This window comes from Diospyros lotus, chromosome 7, assembly GCF_014633365.1.
Source record: "Diospyros lotus cultivar Yz01 chromosome 7, ASM1463336v1, whole genome shotgun sequence".
NCBI classification, from domain to species: domain Eukaryota; kingdom Viridiplantae; phylum Streptophyta; class Magnoliopsida; order Ericales; family Ebenaceae; genus Diospyros; species Diospyros lotus.
In genome coordinates, this window is record NC_068344.1 from 15,024,877 (window position 1) to 15,050,000 (window position 25,124).

General features: G+C 41.1%; 1 protein-coding gene across 6 annotated transcripts in view; it reads right to left on the reverse strand.

Moving 5' to 3' along the window:
* Positions 1 to 24,475, reverse strand: part of LOC127806115 (putative ABC1 protein At2g40090) — a 45,026-nt gene extending 20,551 nt beyond the window's left edge. For 4 of the 6 annotated variants that reach the window (XM_052343155.1, XM_052343154.1, XM_052343157.1 and 1 more), the window contains exons 1-2: positions 24,151 to 24,475; positions 159 to 313 (exon numbers count right to left, since the gene is read on the reverse strand). In XM_052343155.1, coding sequence (XP_052199115.1) covers positions 159 to 313; positions 24,151 to 24,334 — 339 coding nt within the window. In that variant the 5' untranslated portion in view covers positions 24,335 to 24,475. Of the gene's footprint in view, positions 1 to 158; positions 314 to 18,769; positions 18,903 to 18,971; positions 20,784 to 24,150 lie in introns of those variants that run through there. The other 2 variants (XM_052343158.1, XM_052343159.1) reach the window with 2 other exon arrangements.
* Positions 24,476 to 25,124: the final 649 nt, after the last annotated feature.

A 25,124-nucleotide genomic window follows, 5' to 3' on the forward strand; every position in this document is an offset into this window, starting at 1 on the left:
AAAAGAATAACAGCCAGAAGTCACAAAAAGGAGAATTATTTCATTTTAAAAATAATTACTTATCCATCATAAGGAACTCCAAAACAATGTTTAAACAGTCGTAGGGGAGTGTTCCAATTTCCTTCATGGATAATAAAGGGAGTGAAACAAAAGTATACCAGCTGACCAATATGTTGACCAAGTTTGATATATATGCCTCCGTTCTTAAAGCATAGTTCTTCAAGTTTACGCGCACTCCTGATGTGGACTTCATGTTTTATTCGTGCTCTCTCAATGCTATCTTCTGGAAGCCCCCACAGTGAATATTCATAATCTGACAAGGGAACAAAAGGGAATAAAGTTGGGCCTCTATCATATCACTGCACTTTCTTCAAATTCATAAATTACTAGCACTCATATAGGGCTACAACTATGTAGACCAATGCAGTAAAGCAAGTTTCAGAAGCCACAACAGAGTACTCTCTAAACTAAACAAAATGTGCCTCCCTGATTAAGTTAAAAAAATAAGGTACTTTAGATGATGAATGACCTCAACCGGAACCAGTAGGGTCTGCACTGTTGCAACATACAAGCATGGTTGATTTTTGAACACAAGTCCTTGATGGTTATGATGGAGAAGTCAGTAGGTGAAAGTTAAATGAGGTTAAAAAAAATAATAAGGTATAGAAGTGATTGGAAAAAGTCCATAGTGCCTCAACAAACAAGGCCACTGTCGATTGGAGGCTTCTAGAATGCCCAGAAGTTTGGCTGGCAAGTTGACAGTTGAATGTCAAATCAGATGGGGGGATTCTAGAACCTCCACGAGTTGACTGCCATGTTGATAGTCAATTGTGGGTTGGCTGGGGATGCCTAGAATGCCCAGGTGATCAGTTGACAATCTGTCATTCCAGAATCTCTAGAGGCTAGGCAGTCAAGTGACAGTGTGACAGTCAACTGTCAGAGGTCAACTGCCCAAACAACAAGAATCAGAATTTAATAAGGGTGACTCATTTATGCCTCTAAGGTATAAGATGAAGTTAAAACAAAGAGTTTAATTAAACATTTTGAAGACTTCAGGTGGATCCTGCTATGATAAAGAGATTACTCAAACTCTTGGAGGATTTTAAGTGATATGGAAGAAAAATCACTTAGTAAATAAACTGAGAATGCCCCGGGGTGGGTCGGGTTGTCATGGGTACTATAGAACTCTGGAAGCGAATTAATGCAAAGGTTAAACCTACTAATATAGATGAATACATCCAATCAATGTGTATCCGCATACCCTCCAAAAACAATACTATCATACATGCTATGTTAGTTCATGTCATGAACCTAGGGTTCATGATAGGTTAGAAGAGGAATTGGAAGGAATTGAGGGAGGAATTCAGGGAAGAAACAGAGAAGAATTGGAGGGGGAGATAGAGCAGAATTAGGGAGAAAGAAGGGAGAGACAGGAAGAACCGAGAGAAAATTAAGAGAGAATAGAATTCAATTTCATTTATCATCCACATGCCTCCCCACCTACTACAAGTAGCCTTTTATAGGCATCAGGTAGCATCTAACTAACAATATATTCTAGAATAACAGAATAATAGCACCCATGTGCTGCAACCAGATTACAAAAAAAACCCCTAATTGTAATTGTAACTCAATTACAGCTTTGCCCCTATAATACCCAAGGGTCGTGACAGTTCACTTCCTACCAACAATCACAAAATTGAACATGTACAGCATGCCTGCAAAAGAACAATCAACTTGTTCATTTGCAACCCAAAATTGCAAATTTCTCCAAAATAAGAAAATCCATCTTCAAACTTCCATTTCTTCCTTGCCCTTTGAAGAGCTTGCTAAATCAACTAAATGTTGAATGCAAATGGCGAGTGGCGAAGCCTAGTAAAGGGTTAAAAACATTTTTATGCTATGGTTATTGTGATAAATGAATGCTTGAACATGAAATAAACAACTTTGTCTAAGAGAGGAGCCAAACCAATCTTTCATTGCTATTCATCGCCTGTCTAGACTCCCATTGTTCAGGTGAGGAGTGTGAGTGATATCAATGGACAGCGATGAACCAAACTCCCAAAAACGCAAGTGACACATGGGCATGGTCTCATTTAACACAAAAAATTAACTTCTTGTATCAATTCAAAAGGAACCCTTACCTTTACAAAGCTTTTTCAAAGAATGTCCGCAAATGCCGAGACTTTCTTCTTCCTTCCCCTTCTCTTCTGTTCTTTCCCTTTGTTTCTTTCCTTCTCTTTTTCTTCTTTCCTTTCTTCCCACTTGGCCAAGGCTCTCCTTCTCTTTCTCTCTCTTTCAAAAGACAAATGGAGGAAATGAGAATGTTGGGCCTCCTGTTATACTACTCTGAATAAAAGAGCAAAATGGTCCTTTGCCTCTATTTTACTTTTCACTAATCATTTATTTTGGAAACTATACACTTTGTACCTTTGCTAAGAGAAACCCCCTCCCTCAAGTCACTTTTCAACATATGACTTCACCTCATGCCTCAATCCAACCAAACCCCACCCTCCCTCCCTCAAGTCACTTTTCAACATATGACTTCACCTTACAAGCCATGGCTAATGTCATTCACACCAAACTCTTTCAAGATAACCATTCTCAAGTCATTTCTTGTCACCTCAAGAAATTTGTGGTCGCATCATGCTATCATATCACTCATAAGGAGATAAAACTCATAACGCCTTGATAAGGCGTCTGCAGCCACATTTTCTTTTCCTCTTCTATACTGAATCACAAAATCCAGCCCCAACAGCTTTGCCATACCCTTCTTCTGCAAATTAGTAACTTTTGTGGTGTAAGGAACTTGAAACTCTCATAGTTCGTCCTAACTATAAACTGTCCCCCTTCTAGATAGTGCCTCCATTTTTCCACTACCATCAGCACAACCAATAACTCCTTATCATATGTGCTAAGCCCTTGATGTCTTGGGGCTAAAGTTTGACTCATGAAAGCCAAAGGTCGGCCCTCTTTAGATAACATAGCTCCTACCTCAGTTCCATGTGCATCAGTCTCCAAGAAGAACGGCTTACTAAAATCAGGGATCCCTAACACCGGCACTTTGCACATGGCTTGCTTCAATTGCCCAAATGCAATTTCTACCTCTTAATTCCATCTGAAGTTATCTTTTTTTAATAATTATGTCAATGGCTTGCTTATTACTCCATAGTTTTTTTACAAAACACCTATAATAGCCCGTTAGCCACAAGAATCCCCTTAAGGATTTGATATTCTCTGGTTTAGGCCATGCTACCATAGTTGAAATCTTCTTGGGGTCAATGCTAACTTCAACACAAGAAATCACATGCCCCAAATACTCCTCTTACTTCTAAGCAAAGTCACATTTGGATTTTTGATGCATAGTCGATTGAGTCTAAGGATACTAAATGCAATTCTAAGGTGTTCTAGGTGCTGGGAAAAAGTTGGGTTGTAGATTAATATATCATCGAAAAATACTAACAAATTTTCGAAGATAAGGCTCAAAGATGTGGTTTATTAGGGCTTGAAATGTTGTTGGTGCATTAGTTAATCCAAAGGGCATTATTGTAAACTCATAATGCCCATGGTGGGTTCTAAAGGAAGTTTTGGGTATATCAATTGAGTTCATCCACATTTGATGATAGCTGGCTCTTAGGTCAAGTTTAGAGAATACGGATGCATGGTTTAGTTCATCTAAGAGGTCTTCAATAATAGAAATAGGAAATTTATCTTTAATCAATAATAGAAATAGGAAATTTATCTTTAATTGTGATGTGGTTTAGCTGGCGATAGTTAACACAAAAACGCTAGGTTTCATCCTTTTTTTTTACTAAAAGAACGGGGGATGCAAATGGGCTTTTGTTGGTACGGATTATAGAATTGTCCAGCATTTTAGTTAATAATTTCTCAATTTCAATTTTGAGCTTTGGTAGGTACCTATAGGATCTTATATTAACTGGTGCAGCATTTAGTTGTAAAGGAATAGAGTGATCAAATGGTCTTTGAGGCAGTAGGTCCTTAGCTTCTGCAAATAGATCCCTAAACTCAATAAGTAATGCATCAAGGGAGGCCATCTCATGTACCTACCATAGGTTTGTGGTTGGCTTGCTGGTGGTCATTGGCCCTCTTATTCCCCTTGTTCCTTAGTTTCCTAACTGGTTTCAATCGAGAATAATTGAGCCACTTGGGAAAGCTTGCACTTGAGCAGTCTGTGCAGCCTCTTTCCCTTGATCAGCTTGCAGGACCCGGTTTCCACATTTCCCTGAAGTGTAACTCTCCAGCCTTCCTTTTACAAAGTAACTTAAATCTTATTAAAGTCGAAGCTGATAGGACTTACCCGTCTCATCCAGTCCACCCCCAAGACTATTTGGCACCCCCCCAGCTTTAGTAACCCGAGGTCGGCTTCAAACGTTTCCCTTTGCATTGTCCAACAAAATCCCATGCAGGCCAATCTGCTTAACACCCTGCTTCCATTAGCCACTGTTACTGCTAAAGGTTGGGTGTTAGATAACTCACACTTCATTTTTTTGGCTATCCCTTCGTCAATGAAGTTGTGGGTACTCCCATTGTCAATTAAGACCGTGAGTATTCCTTCTTGCATCATCCCTTCAACCTTGATACTCTTGTTACTAGCCACTCCTCTTATGGCATGGAGGGATATAGTACCATTGTCTTTCTCCTCCCATTTCTCCCCTACCACCATGGCCCCTTCTCCTACATCTTCCTCAATCTCTCCTCCTTCCAACAGGAGCAATTGCCTCCTACATTGGTGTCCGAGGAAATATTTATCCCCACACCTGTAACATAACCCCGGGGGTCTCCTCTGTTCGTTTCCTCTGCTTCCTTATTGGTAGGTGGTGGTAGCGCTGGTGGCTTTAGCATTGCCCCAACCCTATACATCTCCCTTCCTTGCATCCTCCCCACTGGCGGTGAGAAACCCAAGTCGTTCCCCCTGCCCTGATTCCTCTATTTCTTTATAAATGCTTCCACATTTAACTCCTAGAGTAGAGCACTCTCCACCACTTCCAGGATTGTCCTTGGCCTTGTCATCTTGATCGCGAATCTGAGTTCCTCTCCCAGCCCACTAATAAAACTCGACACGAAATAATCTTCGATCAGGTAGGAATTCCTACTAAGCATCAGAGATTTTAACTCCTTAAACCGGAGTTGATACTCTTGTATCCACTCTGTTTCATTTTGTTAAACTCCTCAACTATATCCATAGTTCTCCTTTCTCCGAACCTCTCACATAATCCCTTCACGAAATCACTCCAACTACATTCTTCTCTCACTCTTGACCATCCCTAATACCATATGTCCCCTATGCCATTCAAGTAGGCCACCGCCAGATTAATCTTCTACTCCTAGGCCACTTGATGTATCCCAAACAACTTCTCACATCGTCAGATCCACCACTGCAGCTTAGCCTCATCGAATACTAGTAGTTCCAATTTTGGAACAGGAAAGTTGTGGTGGGTCGAATTTACCTAGATCTCCGGTCTCCTATCCACTCCATTGTCCCCCATTGCTACTGGATCAATCTCCACCTTCGAAGATCCTACCACCCTTTGACTAGTGCCTGCTCTCGGCAATATCAGATTTGATCTTTCTCACGAGGGAAAATCTAGAGACATCCTCACCTACACTTGGCTCGAAAACATGAGCATAAATTGTTGCATCTGATCACATAGCATATTACTCTGTTCTCTCATCTCATCTATGATCTAATTGTGCATATCCCCGCGCAGTCATTCTGAGGCTTCCTCCATCCTTCTATCCACCACCAATCCAATTGAGTCCTCCGTAGATCCGACTCTAGTTTGCATATCCATCATCGTGGTTGTCACCTACTGAAGTTGCAATTCCATCTACTTCATACAAGTGTCGTCCGCCATTGTCACAACTCGTCAGAATTCTAGGGCCAAGATCGTTGCTCTGATACCGATGATATGCGCAATCGATCTGAGGCTTCCTCCATCCCTTTATCCACCACCAATCCAATCGAGTCCTCCATAGATCCGACTCTAGTTTACATGTCCATCATAGTGGTTGTCACCTACTGAAGCTACAATTCCATCTGCTTCATACGAGTGTCGCCCACCATTGTCACAACTCGTCAGAATTCTAGGGCCAAGATCATTGCTCTGATACCAATTGTTGAATCCTTTGGATTCAGCAAGATGTTCTCTCGTTTTATAGAGAGAACTTGGTGGGAATTGTGTAAGGGGAAGAGAAATTAGAGAAATAGGGAGAAGAGTTTGAAGAGGAAATGAGAGGGAGAGAGAATTGAGAGGGAAATGGAATAGGAAATTGTTCAAATGATATTTGATATCCTCTTAATGAAACAAGGCGAGCTTATATACTTAGCCCTAGCGGAAAGTCGGCGCCAGAAATGATTGTCACTTCCACATTTAAATGTCTAAATTCTCCGCAATTACAATTACCCTACCAACCTTTCTCTTTATTACAATTATTCCCCCTTAGGTACACGACAATAGCTACCAAGCCCTGTCTGACAATAAATTTTTCAGATTTTCAAATTGCCAGTTTCACAATCGACCCTAACAGAATTTATTGACAATCAAGAATTTATTCTAATTGGCAGTCAAGAATTTATTGAATTCTCTCATTTTCCCTTATTATTCTCTCTAATTTCCCCCTCAATTCTGCCAGATTTCTCCCCCATTTCTCTTTGTTTCCCCCCCTCCTACTTTCTGTTAGTCTCCCTAATTTCAGTCCATTCCTCCCTCAATCCTTGTTATTTCTCCCTCAATTTCCAATTCTACCTTCTAAGGAAACATCGGTTAGGGACTAGGGTCTTGACAGGAGATTTTGAAGACAAGTGAAGAAGGTGTTCGAAAGGATCATCAAGAACAAGAACAAGCAAGAAGATCAACCAAAGAAAGTGAAGAAAAAGAGAGGAATATTGGCTAGGAGGAAGAAAAGTAGAAAGAGGGGACTTTTGAGCTAAGATCTTCACTCCTTTTCTAGTGTTCTTCACTTAGATAGCTTGATTAAGCCCCTAAGGATGATGGATATGCTATTGAATGTGTAAAACTGGAAGAATTTCTTATCTATTCATTGTACAAAAAGGGTATATATATACAAGAAGAATCCAATCAAATCCCTATCGGATTGGACTCGTAAGAATCATCAATCAATCTCCAAAGAATAATCAATCAGCAAATAAGGAAACTAATAAAATCAAATCAAATAACTGAAAAATCTTCCTAGTTGTAAATCTTCCTAGTTGTACATATTGCAAAGAATTAAATGCTGAAAAATAAGATATGTCCACACTCCCCCTCAAGCTTGGAACTTAGATCTTCGAAGCATTTTAATGGCAATGCTTTTGTTAGGATATCTACAACTTGAGAACTCGTTGATGTGTAGACTAGCTTGATAACATTCCCTTCAATTTTCTCCTTAATGAAGTGGCGAACGATTTCCACATGCTTAGTCATGTCATGATGAACTGGGTTTTTGGCAATACTAATGGCAAATTGATCGCCACATAAGATTTTCAAAGGTCCTTTGATTCTCAGTCCAAGTTCTTCAAGTAACATTTTTATCCATATGCTTTCACAAATCCCATGAGCCATGGCACGAAATTATGCTTCGGCACTATTCCTGGGGACTACCAAGTGTTTCTTCCTACTCCAGGTAACAAGGTTTCCCCACACAAAGGTACAATATCCGAATGTAGACCTCCAATCTATGAATAAACTGGCCCAGTCTGTGTCACTATAGATTTCCATCTTTTGGTTGGAACCTTTTTTGAAGAAGAGACATTTCCCAGGGGTTAGCTTCGAGTATCTTAAGATTTTGAAAACTGCCTCCATGTGAACTTCCCGTGGATCACTCATGAATTAACTAATAACACTAATTGAGAAACCAATATCAGGTCTGGTATGAGAAAGACATATAAGTTTACCTACTAGCCTTTGGTATCGATCCTTATCAACTAGAGCACTCTTCTCTTCCCTTCCAAGTTTGGCGGTGACTTCCATTGGAGTGTCAACAAGTTTACACCCTAGCATCCCGCATTCCTTTATTAGATTCAAAACATACTTTCTCTAAGACACAATGATTCCACAACTAGATCTAGCCACCTCCATTCCTAGGAAATACTGGAGATTTCCTAAGTCTTTGATCTCAAACTCTTTGGCAAAAATTTTCTTTAAACCACTCATTTCTTCTGTGAAGTCTCCTATGACAATAATATCATCAACATATACAATCAGAATTGACATTTTAACTTCAAATGATATTTTCACGAATAGAGTATAAGCGACTTGACATTGGGAGCATCCATGAAATTTTACAACTCTTGTGAATCTATCAAACTAGGCTCTTGGTGACTACTTAAGGCCATATAGTGACCTTTTTAACTTGCACACTTAATCCTTTGTAGCCTGTGTCTCAAATCCTGAGGAAATCTTTAAATACACTTCTTCTTCTAAGTCCCCATTCAAAAATGCATTCTTCACATCAAGTTGAAATAGCAGCCAGTCTAAGCTTGCTACTAGGGATAGGAGAACTTGTATGGTATTGAATTTGGCCACTGGTGCAAATGTTTCTTGGTAATCAACTCCATAAGACTAGGAGAATCCCTTTGCAAAGGCAAGCTTTATACCTATCAGTACTTCCATCTTCCTTATACTTTGCAGTAAAGATCCATTTGCAACAAGGCGAGCTTTTTATAAGAAGGCAAGGTGGTGACTTCCCAAGTTTGATTCTTTTCCAATGCCCGTATTTCATCCAACACCGCAACTTTCCATAATGGATCAGGGAGAGCCTCCTGAATATTAGTACTTAGTAGGAATCTAAACTGTATTCAAACTAGTAACAAATGCTCGGAACTTTGGTAAAAGACTCTTGTAAGATATGTAATTGTAAAGCGGATGTTTCGTGCATGATTTTACCCCCTTCCTTAGTGCAATTGGCCAATCCAGATTATTCTCGAGTGTCTCACTAGCAATATTTTCAGAATTAGTATTACCTTCATTCATTGAATCCAAATTGGATAGGTGGTTAGAATCGATCTGTGATCAATGTTCTCCCTGATCTTAGGCAGTTCCTCACCTGGAGTAGACATGAAGCTTTGTAGTTGTTGGTAAGTCAACATCGATGGGATTAGGTGAATCAATGGGATTAGGAGAAAAATGAGACTCAAATTGGGTGTCACTTAATTGGACTAGAGATGGGATAACGATGACAATGGAATTAGGAGACAACAATGATAATGGACAATTCTCAACATCCCAAGATTGACAGTCCCTCATGGTGAATTCACTCTCCCCATGAATGGGAGGATTTCATGGGGGGATTGGGATAAAAGGGCTGAGATTCAAAGAAAGTAGCATCCATAGAATGATAGTATTTTCTTGTGGAAGGAGAAAAACACTTATACCCTTTTTGATGATGACAGTATCCAAGAAAAATACATTTGAGGGCTCTAGGATCAAATTTTCCATGAGTAGAGGAATGAATATGAACAAAGGCTGAACAACCAAATACTTTAAGAGGAATAATGGACACAAACTGAGAATTCAGGTAGATAGTGAGAAGAGATTGGATAGGAGTTTGGAACTTAAGGACTCGAGAAGGCATCCGATTAATTAAGTAGGTGGCAGTGAAAATAGCATCCCCTCAAAAATGTGCTAGAATGTGAGTGGGAAATATGAGAGACCGGGCAACTTCAAGGATATGTCAATTTTTCTATTCGACAATGCCATTTTGTTGAGGAGTATCAATACAAGAACTTTGATGGATAATGCATTGACTCAAAAGATAATTACCCACAACAGAAGGGACAGTGTAGGCCTACCAGCTCAAGTTCGAAGAGCTAAGGCCTCTAAAGATGGTGCATAACCCCCATTTATTTTAAGAGTATTTTGCATCGAGTTTTATTAATGGCCTAGGGGATGAAGTGAGGCCAATGATGAAAATGATGCAACCTCAAACCGTCAAGCAAGCAGTTGAAAGTGCAAGACTACAAGAACTGACCATCAAAGCCTTGATGAAGAAGCAGAAAGGTCAAACAAAAGGAGTGATCCCAGGTGGCTAGCAGCCAAGAAACAGAGTGTTGGGAAGGGATATGGATATGGGGCATGGTAGCAAGGGTGTCTTAGCATTACGCTCTGCAACCCCTATTCCTGCAACCAGAGGAAAGTTGATGGAACAAAGACGTGAAGCCAGGGCTGTGTTATAGGTGTGGGGATAAGTATTTTTCCAAGGCACAGGTGCAAAAGGTAGTTACTATTATTGGAAGGAGAAGGAGAGGAAGGAGGGGAACCTTTAGAGATTGAAGGGGAGGATAAAGGAGAGATCTCCTTGCATACATTAAAAGGGGTGGGCCAACAACAAGATTATTAAGGTGGAAGGAAGAGCAAACAATTTCCCCTTAATGATACTCATTAACAGTGGGAGTACCGGTAGCTTCTCGAATGAAGCTATGGTGAGAGATCACTAACTCTCACCCCCTATTAGTAACAATAGCTAATGGCAACAAGGTCCTAAGTTAGTCATCATGATGCATGGGGTTCTGTTGGGAGATGAATGGAGGGGATTTCATGGATGACTTGAGATCACTGAAGTTAGGGGATTGTGATGTGGTGGTTGGTGTGGATTGGATGAAGGGGGTAAGCCCAATTAGCTTCGATTTTAATAAGATGGAGGTGACTTTTGAGAAAGATGGAAGAAGAAGGACCCTAACGAGTAGCCATGAATCAGGGGTGTGCAAGATGATTTCAAGAAAGAAGTTACAGAGGATGTTCAAGAGTAAGTTCTCCCTAGTGGCACAGCTATTCTCCATTCATGCCATGGAACCAAGAGGGGATAACTTGGAGCAAGAAGGAGAATTAGCAATGACTGTGAGCAACCAACCACTCCCAAGATCAAGGAAGGTACATGAAATTGACTCTCTTAATATGCTTTTAATTGAGTTTAGGCACCTCTTTGTTAAACCTAACTCTGTGCCACTCAAGAGACCCTATAACCCTATAACCACACTATAAATCTTAAACCCAACACAATGCTAGTCAATGTAAGATCCTACCGATACTCACTTAGACAGAAAACTGAAATTAAAAGAATCATCAAAGACATGTTACAAAAATCTATTATCTAACCAAGCCACAGCCCTTTAGCATCACCCGTATTACTTGTCAAAAAGAAAGATGGTTCATGAAGGTTTTGTGTTGACTATCGTCAACTAAATGCCATAACCATCAAAGACAAGTTTCTCATACTTAATGTAAAGGACTTACTTGATGAGCTTAAACATGCTAATGCATTTTTACTAAGCTAGACCTTAGATCAGGCTATCATCAAATTCGGATGAGGCTTGAAGACATTCCCAAAATAGGCTTCAAAACCCACCAAGGGCACTATGAATTCATAGTTATGCCCTTTGATCTCACCAATGTCTCAGCTACCTTTTAGGCGTTGATAAATTAGATTTTTTAGCCCTATTTGCGTAAATTCATCCTAGTGTTTTTTAATGATATCCTAATCCACATCCCTTCATTTGCCAAACACCTGACCACCTAAAAACCACCTTTGGGGTTCTTAGGCTCAATAAATTGTATGTTAAGGAGTCAAAAATGTGCATTTGCACAGGGAAATGTGGAGTACTTGGGCCACATTATATCCAATCCAAGGGTAAGTACTAACCCTAGTAAGGAGGCAACAATGGTTACTTGGCCTAGGCCTCACAATATTAAGGGCCTTAGGGGTTTCTTGAGATTAACCGGTTACTACCACTGGTTTGTTAAAGATTATGGCATCATTAGCTAACCCCTAACCGAGTTATTAAAGAATGATGGATTCCATTGGGATTCTAAGGCAAAGAAAGCCTTTTGTAAGCTTAAGCAGGCTATGAGTTTGATAGGCCCCCGGTTTTCTTGACTTACCAAAGAAGGTCCAAGGGGCAGGGGGTAGGGGCAAGGGGGTAAATTGGATGGCTGGCATAACAGCCAGCCATGTTGCGTGAGGGCAGGGAAGGGAAATTGCTGGGCTGTGTAACAACCCAGCAAGCGCGGGTAACAGAATTCAGTTGGGAAGGAGCGGGGGAAGAATATGTACGGGGGGGGAATGAAAGAGGGGGGATATCAACTTCTTGTATTGAGTTTTGGGAGAGTGAAGGGCCTCTCGAACGCCCAGTTCTTCTTGTAATCGGACTATTTGCATTCAGTTTTCAGTGAATCGATTTTGGGATTCCATCATTTTGGTATCAGAGCATCACCGATCTTGATGGTGAACTTGACTGACCGAGTAGGAGAAATAGAAGGGCGGATGGAAGGCATGCAACTGGGAGTGGAGGCCATGAGGGGTGAGATGCAAACGGTGGAGAAGAATGTCGCGAACCTGTTGGAGCAGTTTGCATGGATGAGAACGAAGTGGGAAGAGCAAGAACGGGAGCGGAAAAGCAAAGAGAAGATGGGAAGCCAGCCTACGGAATTCTTTCAAGATTCCGAGGCGACCCCGGATGTGGGAATACAGCGCGCCGAGACAGGTGGTGGCGATGGGAGTTGGCGGCCGGAAATCAGAGGGCGACGTTTGGAGATGCCTCTCTTCGAAGGCGACAATCCGGACGGCTGGATATTCAGAGCCGAACGATATTTTGCGGTGACGGGGATGACTGATGAGGAGAAGGTAGATGCAGTGGCTTTGTGTTTGGAGGGAGCTGCTCTGTCGTGGTTCCAATGGGAGGAAAAGCGGCGACGGGTTAGAGGCTGGGAGGACTTCAAGTTACTGTTGAGAAGTCGCTTTCGACCCACCCAAGAAGGCTCTGTTGAGCAAAGGTTTATAGCCCTCTGGCAGAAGGGAACTGTTATGGAGTACCGCCAATGCTTCGAGACATTGGCATCCCCCCTTGAAAACTTGCCGGAAGCCATGCTAGAGGGGCATTTCATAAATGGGTTAAAACCTGAAATCAAGGCTGAGTTGAGGGTGTTGAGGCCAAGGGGTTTGGGGCAAATGATGGACTTAGCCCAACGAATAGAGGAGCGTAATCAAGTGGTTCGGGGAGGGGCGGTTGGAGCAGGTTCAAACAAGGGATCGGCTGGGCCAAACCCAATCTCAATTTTTCAGAGAGGAGGAATTCTACCACCCTCACAACAGCCCCAAAAACTGACAACAATCCATCCTCCTAACCCAAATCGGCCACAAACCTATGGGCGAGGGGGTAATCCACCCTTCAAGCGGCTTAGTGAGGCGAAGTGGAAGGCAAAAAGAGATAAGGGCCTATGTTTTCGATGTGATGAGAAGTATACTATAGGCCACAAGTGCAAAAATAAAGAGCTGCAAGTAATGATGATATATGATGAAGAGGTAGAAGAGGTGGAAGGGGACGAAAGGTTGGAAGAGTTAGTAGGAGAGCCGGGATAGGTTGGGGAGGTAATTGAGCTCTCCATGAATTCGGTGGTGGGCTTGACTACACCACAAACTATGAAGCTCAAGGGAGACATCAAGGGGCAGCTGGTGGTGGTGCTCATAGATGGTGGGGCAACTCATAACTTTATAGCAAGCGAGCTGGTGAGGCAATTGGCATTACCAAGGGAGGAGACAGCTGGTTATGGAGTAATTATGGGGACTGGAATAGCAGTGCAAGGGGCTGGAATTTGCAAGGGAGTGAAGCTTAATCTCCAAAATCTGCAACTCATAGAGGATTTCTTACCTCTGGACTTGAGAAGTTCGGATGTGATTTTAGGGATGAAGTGACTAGCGGCTGTTGGTAAAATGAATGTGGATTGGAAGGCTCTCACAATGAAATTTCAGGTAGGAGGCATGACAGTCACCTTACGAGGGGACCCTAGCTTGAGTAAGACCTTGGTATCCTTGAAGGCAATGGCGAAGGCCTTTAGGGAAAATGGGGAAGGAATGCTGTTAGAGCTGGGAACCATGGCAGCAAGGATCAAAGAAGCTCAAGAGGCAGTTCCAGAAGTGCTAGGGGGGGGGGGGGGGGGGTGTTGGCTGAGTTTGAGAAGGTTTTTTCGACACCGGAGGGGCTGCCACCTTGCAGGAGGAAGGATCACATCATTAACCTGGTTCCAGGTACCACACCAGTGAATGTAAGGCCCTACCGATACTCCTATTTGCAAAAAAATGAAATTGAGCAGCTGGTGGGAGAGATGCTAGCGGCTGGAATTATACAGCCTAGTTCCAGCCCATTCTCGAGTCCGGTTTTGTTGGTTAAAAAGAAGGATGGAGGGTGGCATTTTTGTGTGGACTATAGGGCCTTGAACAAGATCACTATACCGGATAAATTTCCTATACCTGTGATAGAGGAGTTACTTGATGAGTTGCATGGTGCCAGGGTCTTCTCCAAGCTCGATTTAAAATCTGGTTACCATCATATTAGAGTTAAGTCGGAAGATGTTCCCAAGACAGCTTTTCGGACTCATGACGGGCATTATGAGTTCCTAGTAATGCCATTCGGGCTGACAAATGCGCCAGCCACCTTCCAATCTTTGATGAATGATATTTTTAGAGATTATTTACGACGTTTTGTGTTGGTGTTCTTTGATGACATATTGGTGTATAGCAGGGATTTCGAACAGTACGCCCATCATCTACGTTGTGTCTTAAAGGTACTAGCGAACAACCAACTCTTTGCCAATAGGAAGAAATGCATTTTTGGACAGTTGGAAATCGAATATTTAGGCCACATTATATCTCATCTCAGGGTTTCAGCTGATCAAAGTAAGATACAAGCCATGCTAGAGTGGCCTACTCCTACATCGGTTAAGGAATTGAGGGGGTTCCTTGGCCTTACGGGGTATTATAGACGATTTGTGCGGGATTATGGCAGGATAGCAAGGCCACTAACGGATAGGTTGAGGAAGAATAACTTCTTTTGGGATGAGGCAGCCGAGCAGGTCTTCCAACAACTTAAGGCTAAATGGTATCCCTACCCGTCTTAGCCTTACCGGACTTTGGGAAGCCCTTCGTTATTGAGGCTGATGCATCGAGACACGGTATGGGGGTTGTATTAATGCAAGAGCAAAGGCCTATTGCTTATTTCAGTCATGCTTTCAATCAGTTGGGGAGAAAAAAATCTGTTTACAAGAGGGAATTAATGGCCATAGTGTTTGCTGTCCAAAAATGGAGGCATTACTTGTTAGGGCGGAAGTTTGTAGTACGAACAGATCAAAGGAGTCTCAAATACTTAATGGAACAGCGGGTAGTGAGTTCGGAATACTTGAAGTGGATGGTGAAATTGTTGGGGTTTCAATTTGAGATACAATATCGGCCCGGATTGGAAAACAAGGCTGCTAATAGGTTATCTAGGATCTGCCAGCCAGCACAACTAATGGCCTTAACAGTGCCTAAAGTGGTCCAAATGGATAAGTTAGCCAATGAATTGAAGGCTGATGTAAGACAGCAAAAACTTATTCGGGAGCTTCAGGTTGATTCTAATTCACACCCTAACTTCCAGCTAGTAGACAGTTTTCTCCTTTACAAGGGCAAGTTGTACTTACCCAAAGGCTCCACCCTCATTCCATTGTTACTTCATGAGGGGCATGATGGCAGCATAGGGGGACACTCTGGATTCCTAAAAACCTACAAGAGGGTAGCAGCAAATGTTTGTTGGCGGGGAATGAAGAAGGAAATACACAAATACGTAAGGGATTGCTCGGTTTGCCAACAAAATAAGTATATGGCTTTAGCCCTCAGGGGACTCTTGCAGCCTCTCCCAATCCCAACCCAAATTTGGGACGACATTGCTATGGACTTCATTGAAGGGTTGCCGAAGTCGGGCAAGATGGATTCCATTTTGGTGGTGGTGGACAGACTTAGTAAGTACGGGCATTTCATTGGGCTTAAGCACCCGTTTACAGTTAGGGAGGTGGCTGGAATTTTTATTAAAGAAGTGATGAGACTTCATGGAATTCCAAGGTCCATAGTATCGGATAGAGACAAAATTTTCATGAGCAAATTTTGGGAGGAGATGTTTCGACTACAAGGTACCAAACTCAACAGAAGCACAGCCTATCACCCTCAAACGGATGGGCAAACTGAGGTACTTAACCGAACCTTAGAAACCTACCTTCGTTGTTTTGCTTCCTCAAAACTGAAAGCTTGGTACATATGGCTACCTTGGGCTGAATTATGGTATAACACCTCCTACTACACTGTTGCCAAGATGACTCCATTTCAAGCAGTGCATGGGCGAGAACCACCACACTTATTGAGGTTTGAGAAGGGAACCACCCCTGTTTCAATGGTGGAACAACAGCTGGTTGAGAGAGACTTAATTCTTGAGGAATTGAAGACCCAACTGATGAGAGCACAAGCTGTGATGAAGAAGAGAGCAGATCTGAAAAGAAGGGAGGTAAAGTACAAGGAGGGGGGTTGGGTTTATTTGAAGTTAAGGCCCTATCGACAAAAATCGTTGGCTGCCCGTGCAAATGAAAAGCTGGCTGCCCGCTATTATGGTCCATTTCAAATTGAGAAGGAAGTAGGTCCAGTAGCTTATAAGCTGAAACTTCCATCTCCTTGTCCAATTTATCCGGTATTTCATGTATCACATCTACGGGAGGCAAGAGGGGCATTGGAAGCTAATGTGGAGCTTCCTCAACAGCTTACTGAAGACCTTGAGATGCTGGTGGAACCGGAGGCAGTGCTGGGAGTGCGATCAAGATCCGGAAAGAACTTACAAGAGTTCGAGGTGCTCATACAATGGAAAGGGCTACCCCCATTGGAAGCTACTTGGGAACCTTACCACTTAATCCAACAGCAATTTCCTTTTTTTCCACCTTGAGGACAAGGTGAAAGTTTGGGGGGGGAAGTAATGATAGGCCCCCGATTTTCTTGACTTACCAAAGAAGGTCCAAGGGGCAGGGGTAGGGGCAAGGGGGTAAATTGGATGGCTGGCATAACAGCCAGCCATGTTGCGTAAGGGCAGGGAAGGGAAATTGCTGGGTTGTGTAACAACCCAACAAGCGCGTGTAACAGAATTTAGTTGGGAAGGAGCGAGGGAAGAATATGTAGGGGGGGGGGGGGGGGAATGAAAGAGGGGGGATATCAACTTCTTGTATTGAGTTTTGGAAGAGTGAAGGGCCTCTCGAACGCCCAGTTCTTCTTGTAATCGGACTATTTGCATTCAGTTTTCAGTGAATCGATTTTGGGATTCCATCAGAGTTAGGTGCCAACCCTAGGGCTGCCAGACTTCAATAAGCCATTCATTCTTGAAATATATGCTAGTGCTAATGGAATTGGGGTTGTATTGGTGCAGGAGAGCTGGCCATTGGCTTTTCTTAGCCAGGCACTAGCTCCTAGACATCTTGGATTGAACATCTACGAAAAGAAACTTCTAGCAGTACTGATGGTTGTAGACAAATGGAGACATTACCTAAAAGGAGGTAAGTTTGTGATTAAAACAAACCATGAGTGTGAAATTTTTGCTATAGCAAAAGTTGCATACACAATTGCAACAAAAGGGAATGACTAAGTTGATGGGATTGGATTATGTAATCCAGTATAGGAAAGGAAAGGAAAACCTAGCAACTGATGCATTGTCTAGGTGTTATGAGAAGGGAAGCTCTGTTGCAATCACAATAGTGATTATTGGTGCCAAGAAGTGGTTTCTAGTTATGAAGCAGATGGAAAAACCAAAGAGCTTCTTCAGCAGTTAGTAGTGGATCCAACAGCAAGGCCCGAGTGTACCTTGACCAATGGCTTAATCAGGTATCAAGGGAAGCTGGTGATAAAGGATGATGAAGAACTAAGGAGGGAAATAGTAGAAGCACTACATGATTCTCCCATAGGAGGACATTCAAGCATTGTGAACACCTATCACAAGGTCATACAGCTCTTCCATTGGCTAGGGCTAAAAAAGTATGTGATGGAATTTGTGTTGGGATGTGAAACTTGTGGGAGGTTCAAGTCAGAGAAGGTACCTACTCCAGGGCTATTGCAACCTTTGGATATTCTAGAAGGGCCTTAGGAGAGTATCTCGATGGACTTCATTGAGGGACTCCATAAATCAGAAGGGCAAGATTGCATTATGGTAGTGGTGGCAGTGTTCAAAAACACGCTAGGCGCTAGTCGGGCGCCAAGCTAGGGCCTAACACCTAGGCCTAGGCGGCGACTAGGAAAAATGATGTTTTTTTTTTCTGAAAACCTTTTGATGTAATTTGATATTATTTTCAGGTAAATCAAAGTTGAAAAGACAAGTGAAATAATGGAATTAAGACTCAGAAACTAAACTATTATATTAGTTATAAGTTCAAGAAGGTAGAAGCAGCAATAATACAACATAAATCATATCCGAAGAATCTAAGTCTAACTATCTAATTGGTCTTCTTCCTCTCCATATTCTTCCAATACACGATCTTCATCGGACTCAAAATCAAATTCATTGATTTTTTGCTCATCTTCTTTTTCTGATTGAAAATCATCTTCATGAAGCTCTCTCATCCTAGAACTTCTTCGACCTTGAAGCATCTCGTCTACTCCTGATGTTTCACCAACTACTTCCCAAGTGAGCCCCGTACCAGGCTCAACTTCTTCATCATCTTCTCCATCAACGATCCATCCTTGTGCATTACTAGCATCACTAGCAAGAAACATCAACATTCCTTTCCTTCTCCCTTTTGTGCTTGTTCATCAATTTTGCATTAAATTGAACATAGACTAGATTGTTCAATCGATTCACGTCTAGTTTATTTCTTTTCTTCGTATGTATCTACATAAATAAAATAAAAGCAATATCAATATAAATGATAACTGAATAAGGATAACTAATTGATAGTAAATAAATATAATTCATATATACACTAACCCCTTTAAAAGTGCTCCAATTTCTTTCACAACCGGATGAACTAGTGGTTAACGAGATAATCTTTCTCGCCATTCGTTGCAAGTTTGGAGTTTGATTTCCATAAGTCATCCACCATGTAACTACATAGGTCAAACAAGTATAAAGTAAACAAATTTAATTTATACACTAATACACAATAGAAAGGATTAAAGAAATTTTATACCTGGATTATAATTGTCATCATTTTTCGCACACCCTTGAGTTGCCCACGATTTTCCAAAAGCTCCATCTTTACGAGTATACTTTGGCAACTCAACATTTATAACATGGCCTTGCAATTCACCATCATAAAACATCTCCACACAGTTAAAAAGCCCATCCATCACTTCATTATCAAGTTGTATATCCATATCCTTGAAAAAGTAGTAGGGATTCAAAAGATAAGCTACAAAATGTAGTGGATTATCTAGCCTATCTTTCACCCTTGCTTCAATAATCTCCATAATAGGCTTATAGTTCTTTTCAAGATTATTTAAGGCCTCCTTAATATCTTCCTTTGCTTGCTTAATCTCTCCACATAAAAAGCCCATAGAAGGCTTTCTATCCGCATCAACAATTCAAAGCACCTTCACCAAAGGTGCAAAAACCTTAAGGCATATAGTCACACCATTCCAAAAGGCAATGCTCATCACAGTAGCATAGGCTGCTTTCCCTTTAACAATCTTCGACCATTTGCACTCCTCTCATTCAGAGCTGGTAAACATTGCCCTCAGTTGGGCCTTTTTCTCCATCAAACTCTGAAAAGTCAAGAAAGCAAAAACGAATCTAGTGACTCCTGGTCTCACTATATCCCTCTTCTTTGTAAATGACCTCATTAAGGACAAGGTCTTATGGTGTGTATAAATGAAGATTGTGAAACTCTTGGCCTGATCAATCACTTTCTTATACTTTGGCAGTTTTCCAATACTTTCAAGCATCAAATTGATTGTGTGAGTAGCACATGAGGTCCAAAAGATATTTGGCCTCTTCACCTTCAATAATTTTGTCGCTCCCATATTGTTGGCAGCATTGTCGGTTACTACTTGGATGACATTTTGTGGCCCAACTTGCTCAATGCACTTATCCACATACTCAAAGATGAGTTCACTTGTATGTGCTTCATCTGAAGACTCTTTGGAAGAAAGGAAAGCAGTACCTGCATTAGAATTAACACATAGGTTCATGATGCTCCTCCTTTTTCTATCTGTCCAAGCATCTGTCATAATAGAGCACCCATTTCGTGCCCACTCTTCTTCATGCTTCTTCAATAACTCTTTTGTTCTGTCAACTTCCCCCTTTAATAGCGGTTTCTTCAATTGGTATTGACTGGGAGGTTTGAAGCCCGACCCAAATTGACCAACCGCCTCAACAAACAATTTGAAGCTATCATGGTCAATAGCATTGAAAGGTATATCAGCTTCATACACTCATCTAGCACAATATTCACAAATAGACTGTGTTCTCTCTTTAAATAGTGTTTCACTAATAGTTTGTTGCCTTTGGGTCATTCTCGCACTCAAACAAGTTTCAGGGTTGATGGAGCTAGCAAACTTATCCATAGGGCCAAGAGTACGGGACGTTTTTCTGCTACCTAACTCTTGCAATTCATCATCATCATCCCTTTCCACCCTTTCAGAGATATTAACAGTTGATCTCATCAAATCTTCCTCCTCCTCCTTATTTTTCCTCTTATTCTTTGCCTCGGCAATAGCATTCTTACATTTGACTTAATCAGTCGGAGAAGATTTTGGACATGCAGAAACATTTCCAAAAATGTGGCCAATGTGTTCTTTTACTCTGTAAACACCTCCAGACATAATTTTACCACACAACTTACATTTAATTTTATCCATATTCTTCGGATCAATTAACATTCCATACTCTCATCCGACATCATTTGACTTCCTTTCAAGAATTGAGGAGGCCTCAGACGATGCTCCCGTACTTCCAGTCCTATCCGAATCATTCATTTCACTTCCTGTTTTCTTTTTTTTCCCTAATTATTGAATAATTGACATTGAAATTTAATTAAAAATACATCTAATGAAATCAACAGTTGCTGCAGCGAGCAGCTTTGCATTGCTGCTTGCTGTTGCAACAAGCAGCAACGCAAGCTTGCATTGGCGGAGGAAGATGGATACTTACTGCAGCAAGACAAGATCGGCGACGAGAGATGACAGCCAACAGATGAGATTGGTGGCGATGAGAGAGAACGACCAACAGGTGAGGTCGGCGGCAACGAGAGAGCAAGACGAAGAGAAGAGATCGATGGCGGCGGCGAATGACCAAGAGGAGATCGAAGGCGAGAGAGAGAGGAGTCGCGATGAACGACCAGAGAAAGAAAGGGAAAGGGGAAATAGAGAAAGGGAGGGGGAAATAAGGTCGGCCCAAGACGCGCACGACCTAGGTGGCCCAGGCCGCGCACGACCCAAGCGGTTAGGCGCTGCCTGGTCCGACTAGGCGCCGCCGCAGCCCGATTAGTCGGGCCTAGCGCATAGGGCTGCCAAGCAGCCCTAAATCACCACAGCCAATGGCCGCCCAGCGCTTAGGCGGCATTTTCGAACACTGAGTGGTGAACAGATTCACCAAATATGGCCATTTCATTGGGTTGACCCATCCCTACACTACTCAAGAAATAGTTAAAAGTATTCTTGGATTAGGTAGTAAAATTCCATGGGACCCCTAGAGCTATAGTATCTGACCGGGATAAAATTTTCACCAGCCTATTGTGGAAAGAGTTGACACAATTATTGGGGGTTAAGCTCAATATGTCCACTGCCTACCACCCTGAATCAGATGGCCAGACAAAAAGAGTCAATCAATGTGTGGAGATGTACTTGAGGTGTTGCTATTTCCTACAGCCTAAGACTTGGCACAAATGGCTTTCCATGGCTCAGAGGTGGTACAACACCAACCAGCACAGCTCCAAAAAAAGGTCTCCCTTTGAAGCTATTTATGGTTACAAGCCACTATTACTACCAGCCTTGGGAAACTCCTCTATAGTTGCAGCCCTAGATGCTTACCTACAGCAAAGGCAGTAAGCCTTGCAAGTACTTAAGACTGAATTGGCTAACTCCAAGAATCGTATAAAACAGTTTACAGACAAAAGAAGGAGTGAAAGAAAATTTCAAGTGGGCGAGGTAGTGTATTTAAAGCTCAAACTAGGTCACCTAAAGGCCTAACTCTAGAACCCCAGCTCAAAGTTAAACCCAAGATTCTATGGGCCATTTCCCATTACAGCAAAGGTGCAAAATGTGGCCTACTGGTTGCAACTACCGAAGGGCTCCAACATCCACCTAGTGTTTTATGTCTCACTTCTCAAAAAGTTAGTGGAAGCACAACCAATGAACTCAACCCTGCCTACTTTTCCCAAAACTAGTGACAGTATAAAGGAACCTACAGTTATAGCGGATAGAAGGGTAATCTACAGCCAAGGAGCTCCCATCACTCAAGTTCTCATCCAGTGGTCTAACCTCCATCTAGATAATAATACTTGCGAGTATCTTCCAGATATCCTCAAGCAGTTTCCTCGAGTGACAAGCCTCCTCAATATTTCTTGAGGACAAGAAAATTTTGAAAGGAGGGGTAATTGTCATGTACCAACAAAGTAGGGGGGAAAATATTGTAATTAGAATGTAATAGAGAGGGAGAGTAGTATATTAGCAAAGTATGTTGTAAGGGGTTGTACTAAGTTTGTTGCTGCATTGGCAGCTTGTACATTCCCAGCACATGTAAGCAGTTACCCACACATGGGGGAGGTTAGGATCAGCTATAAATACAATTGATCCCTTCCCACAGAGGATATATGAAAATACACAAAAATTCTGAATTCTCTCTTTTCTCTCTTCCTCCCTCGTTTCTATCTTCTTCTCTCCCTAAATTCTCTCTCATTTCTTCCTCTTTCTCTCTTGATCCTTCTAGTCAAATCCTCAAGGAGCTAACACATTGCACCTATTATAATCGTACCTGAAGGATTAGGACTTGTAATATATAGTGATGCATTGCAAAACAGGACTTGGATGTGTCCTAATGTAGCACGGTCAAGGAGTGGCCTATGGATCTAGGCAATTGAAGATGCATGAATAGAACTATCCTACTCATGACTTGGAGTTAGCCATTATTTATATGGGGAGTAGTTTGAGCTTTATACCAATCTCATATTTGATAGATTTGTTCTCTCAAAAATAGCCAAACATGAGAAAAAAGAGATGGATAGAATTTCTCGAAGATTATGACTTACTTCTCTATCTCTATCATTTAGGGAAGGCCAATGTAGTGATTAATCACCTAAGCAGATCCCTTGTGAGAACATTAGCAAGTTTGACGATTAGTGAGTGGCAGATGCTAGATGATTTCAGCAGATTAACATTGGATGCTCAATGTCAAGGACCAATAGCATAACACAATTGATAGCTCGACCAACTTTGATGGATGCGATTGCTCAATGACAAGATGAAGACCCTTTCTTGAGAATAAAGAAGGAAAGGATTGCTCTGCTATAGTCCACCAACCAAAGTTACAACCCGAGGTCATCTAGTCTAACTTGTTTTAGTGAAGCACATTTGGAGACACCACTTTTAATATTCAACCGATTACAAGATATAGCATCACCTAATAAAAAGAAAATTTGAGCACCCCATACTATGCTTCTTCTTACCTTGACAAAAGAAAACTATCAGATACATGATACACCCAAACTTCACATTTTGCTTCTATTTTTATTTTAGGGTACTTTATCTATGAGAAGATAACAATAAGTACGTGTACCAAATTCACACCCCAATTATCCTTATATTGTTGAAAATAAAAATAATAATATAAAAGATAAAAGTTAACTCTATATCTAACAATTTAAGTTTTTAGATAAGATAATGGTTAACAATCTAACATGGTATCAGAGCAAGCAAAAATCCTAAGTTTAAACCTCACACTAACACATGTTCAAATTGTAGCACTAGTTTGAACTAATCATATAATGAAACCTGACCATATATGAGGCCACATATAGAGAGTAAAAATAATAATATAAAAGATAAAGTTAACCTTTTATCTAACAACTTAAGTTTTTAAAGGAGATAAATTCAACAAAGCTACGGGAACATGCATAAAATAGATTCTTAAACCTCTATAGATATATAGATATATATATCAATCAGTTCCTTAAAATACACATACACGATCCTCTCCAAAATCTAAAGTTAGGGTATCAATCAGAATTGTTTAGGAATTGTAATAGCTTCAATTACCAATGGAATGAACAAACCAAGTTGATGAGAAAGTTCGCAGAACCCTAACCATAACACGAATTTCGATCCAAATAAATTTCCCAAAATAGAGGCATGAAGGTTTGTGGGTAACAGTACCGAAAGTAATGGCGGCGGCAGTGAGGGAGAGTCGGCTGAGGCGGACGGGTACGGTGGTGCAGAGCCTAAGGGCGGTCGCGGGGTCATCGGAGGTAACAATAGCCGCCGCCCCCACTCCGGCCGAGGCGGCTGTGGCTGCCAGGGCTAGCTTCTTTGTGGCGCGCCACAAGTATCGGGCGGTCATCTTTTTCGGCCAGCGGGGATCTTCCGGAAGGGCAAGAGACGAGAAGGAACGTTCCAGGTTCTCACCCCTTGCCCGCTTTTCTCTCAGAGTCGGCGATGCCAACCAACCGACGATTCCATTTTAGGGGCTGTGGTTTCAACTTTCGACAGCATTTGTCCGAGTGTTTTTATTTTTTAAATATTATTATTATAATTTGACTCTTAACTAATTGCTTCAAAGACCACGAATTAGAAATATTATTATTCTATAATAATGGCACTTGCCAATGACAGTTTACTTCTTAATTTTTTTAAGTAAAATTTTTAATAAAAGGAGATTTGATACGGAAATAAAATTATTTAAAAAATTAATTATTGTTTAAAGATTGAGTTTAAATCTTGTTAATATAGTTTATTTTTATTTTTTAAGAAAATAATAAAATATATTTAAAAAAATACTTTATTGATAGACTTTATAACATCAAAATCTGGTTTTTGTTTATATAACAGTATAAATAGATATTTTAGATAAAAAAAATTATTATATTTTAATTTTAAATTTAACTGTTTTTATTTTTAGTGTTAAAATAAATACATTTATCACTATAATAAAACAAATTAATAAAAAGTATTTAAATCTAATAATAAATTATAATAAATACGTGTTATTTAAAAACCATGTGTGGACAAATACACTTTCACCATACATGAACACGTGGTTTGAGGGTTTGTTTGACTACCAAATTAACGCTTATAATATGAATCTTCATTCTAATATACATTATATATGGTGATTAAAATAAATGTCAATT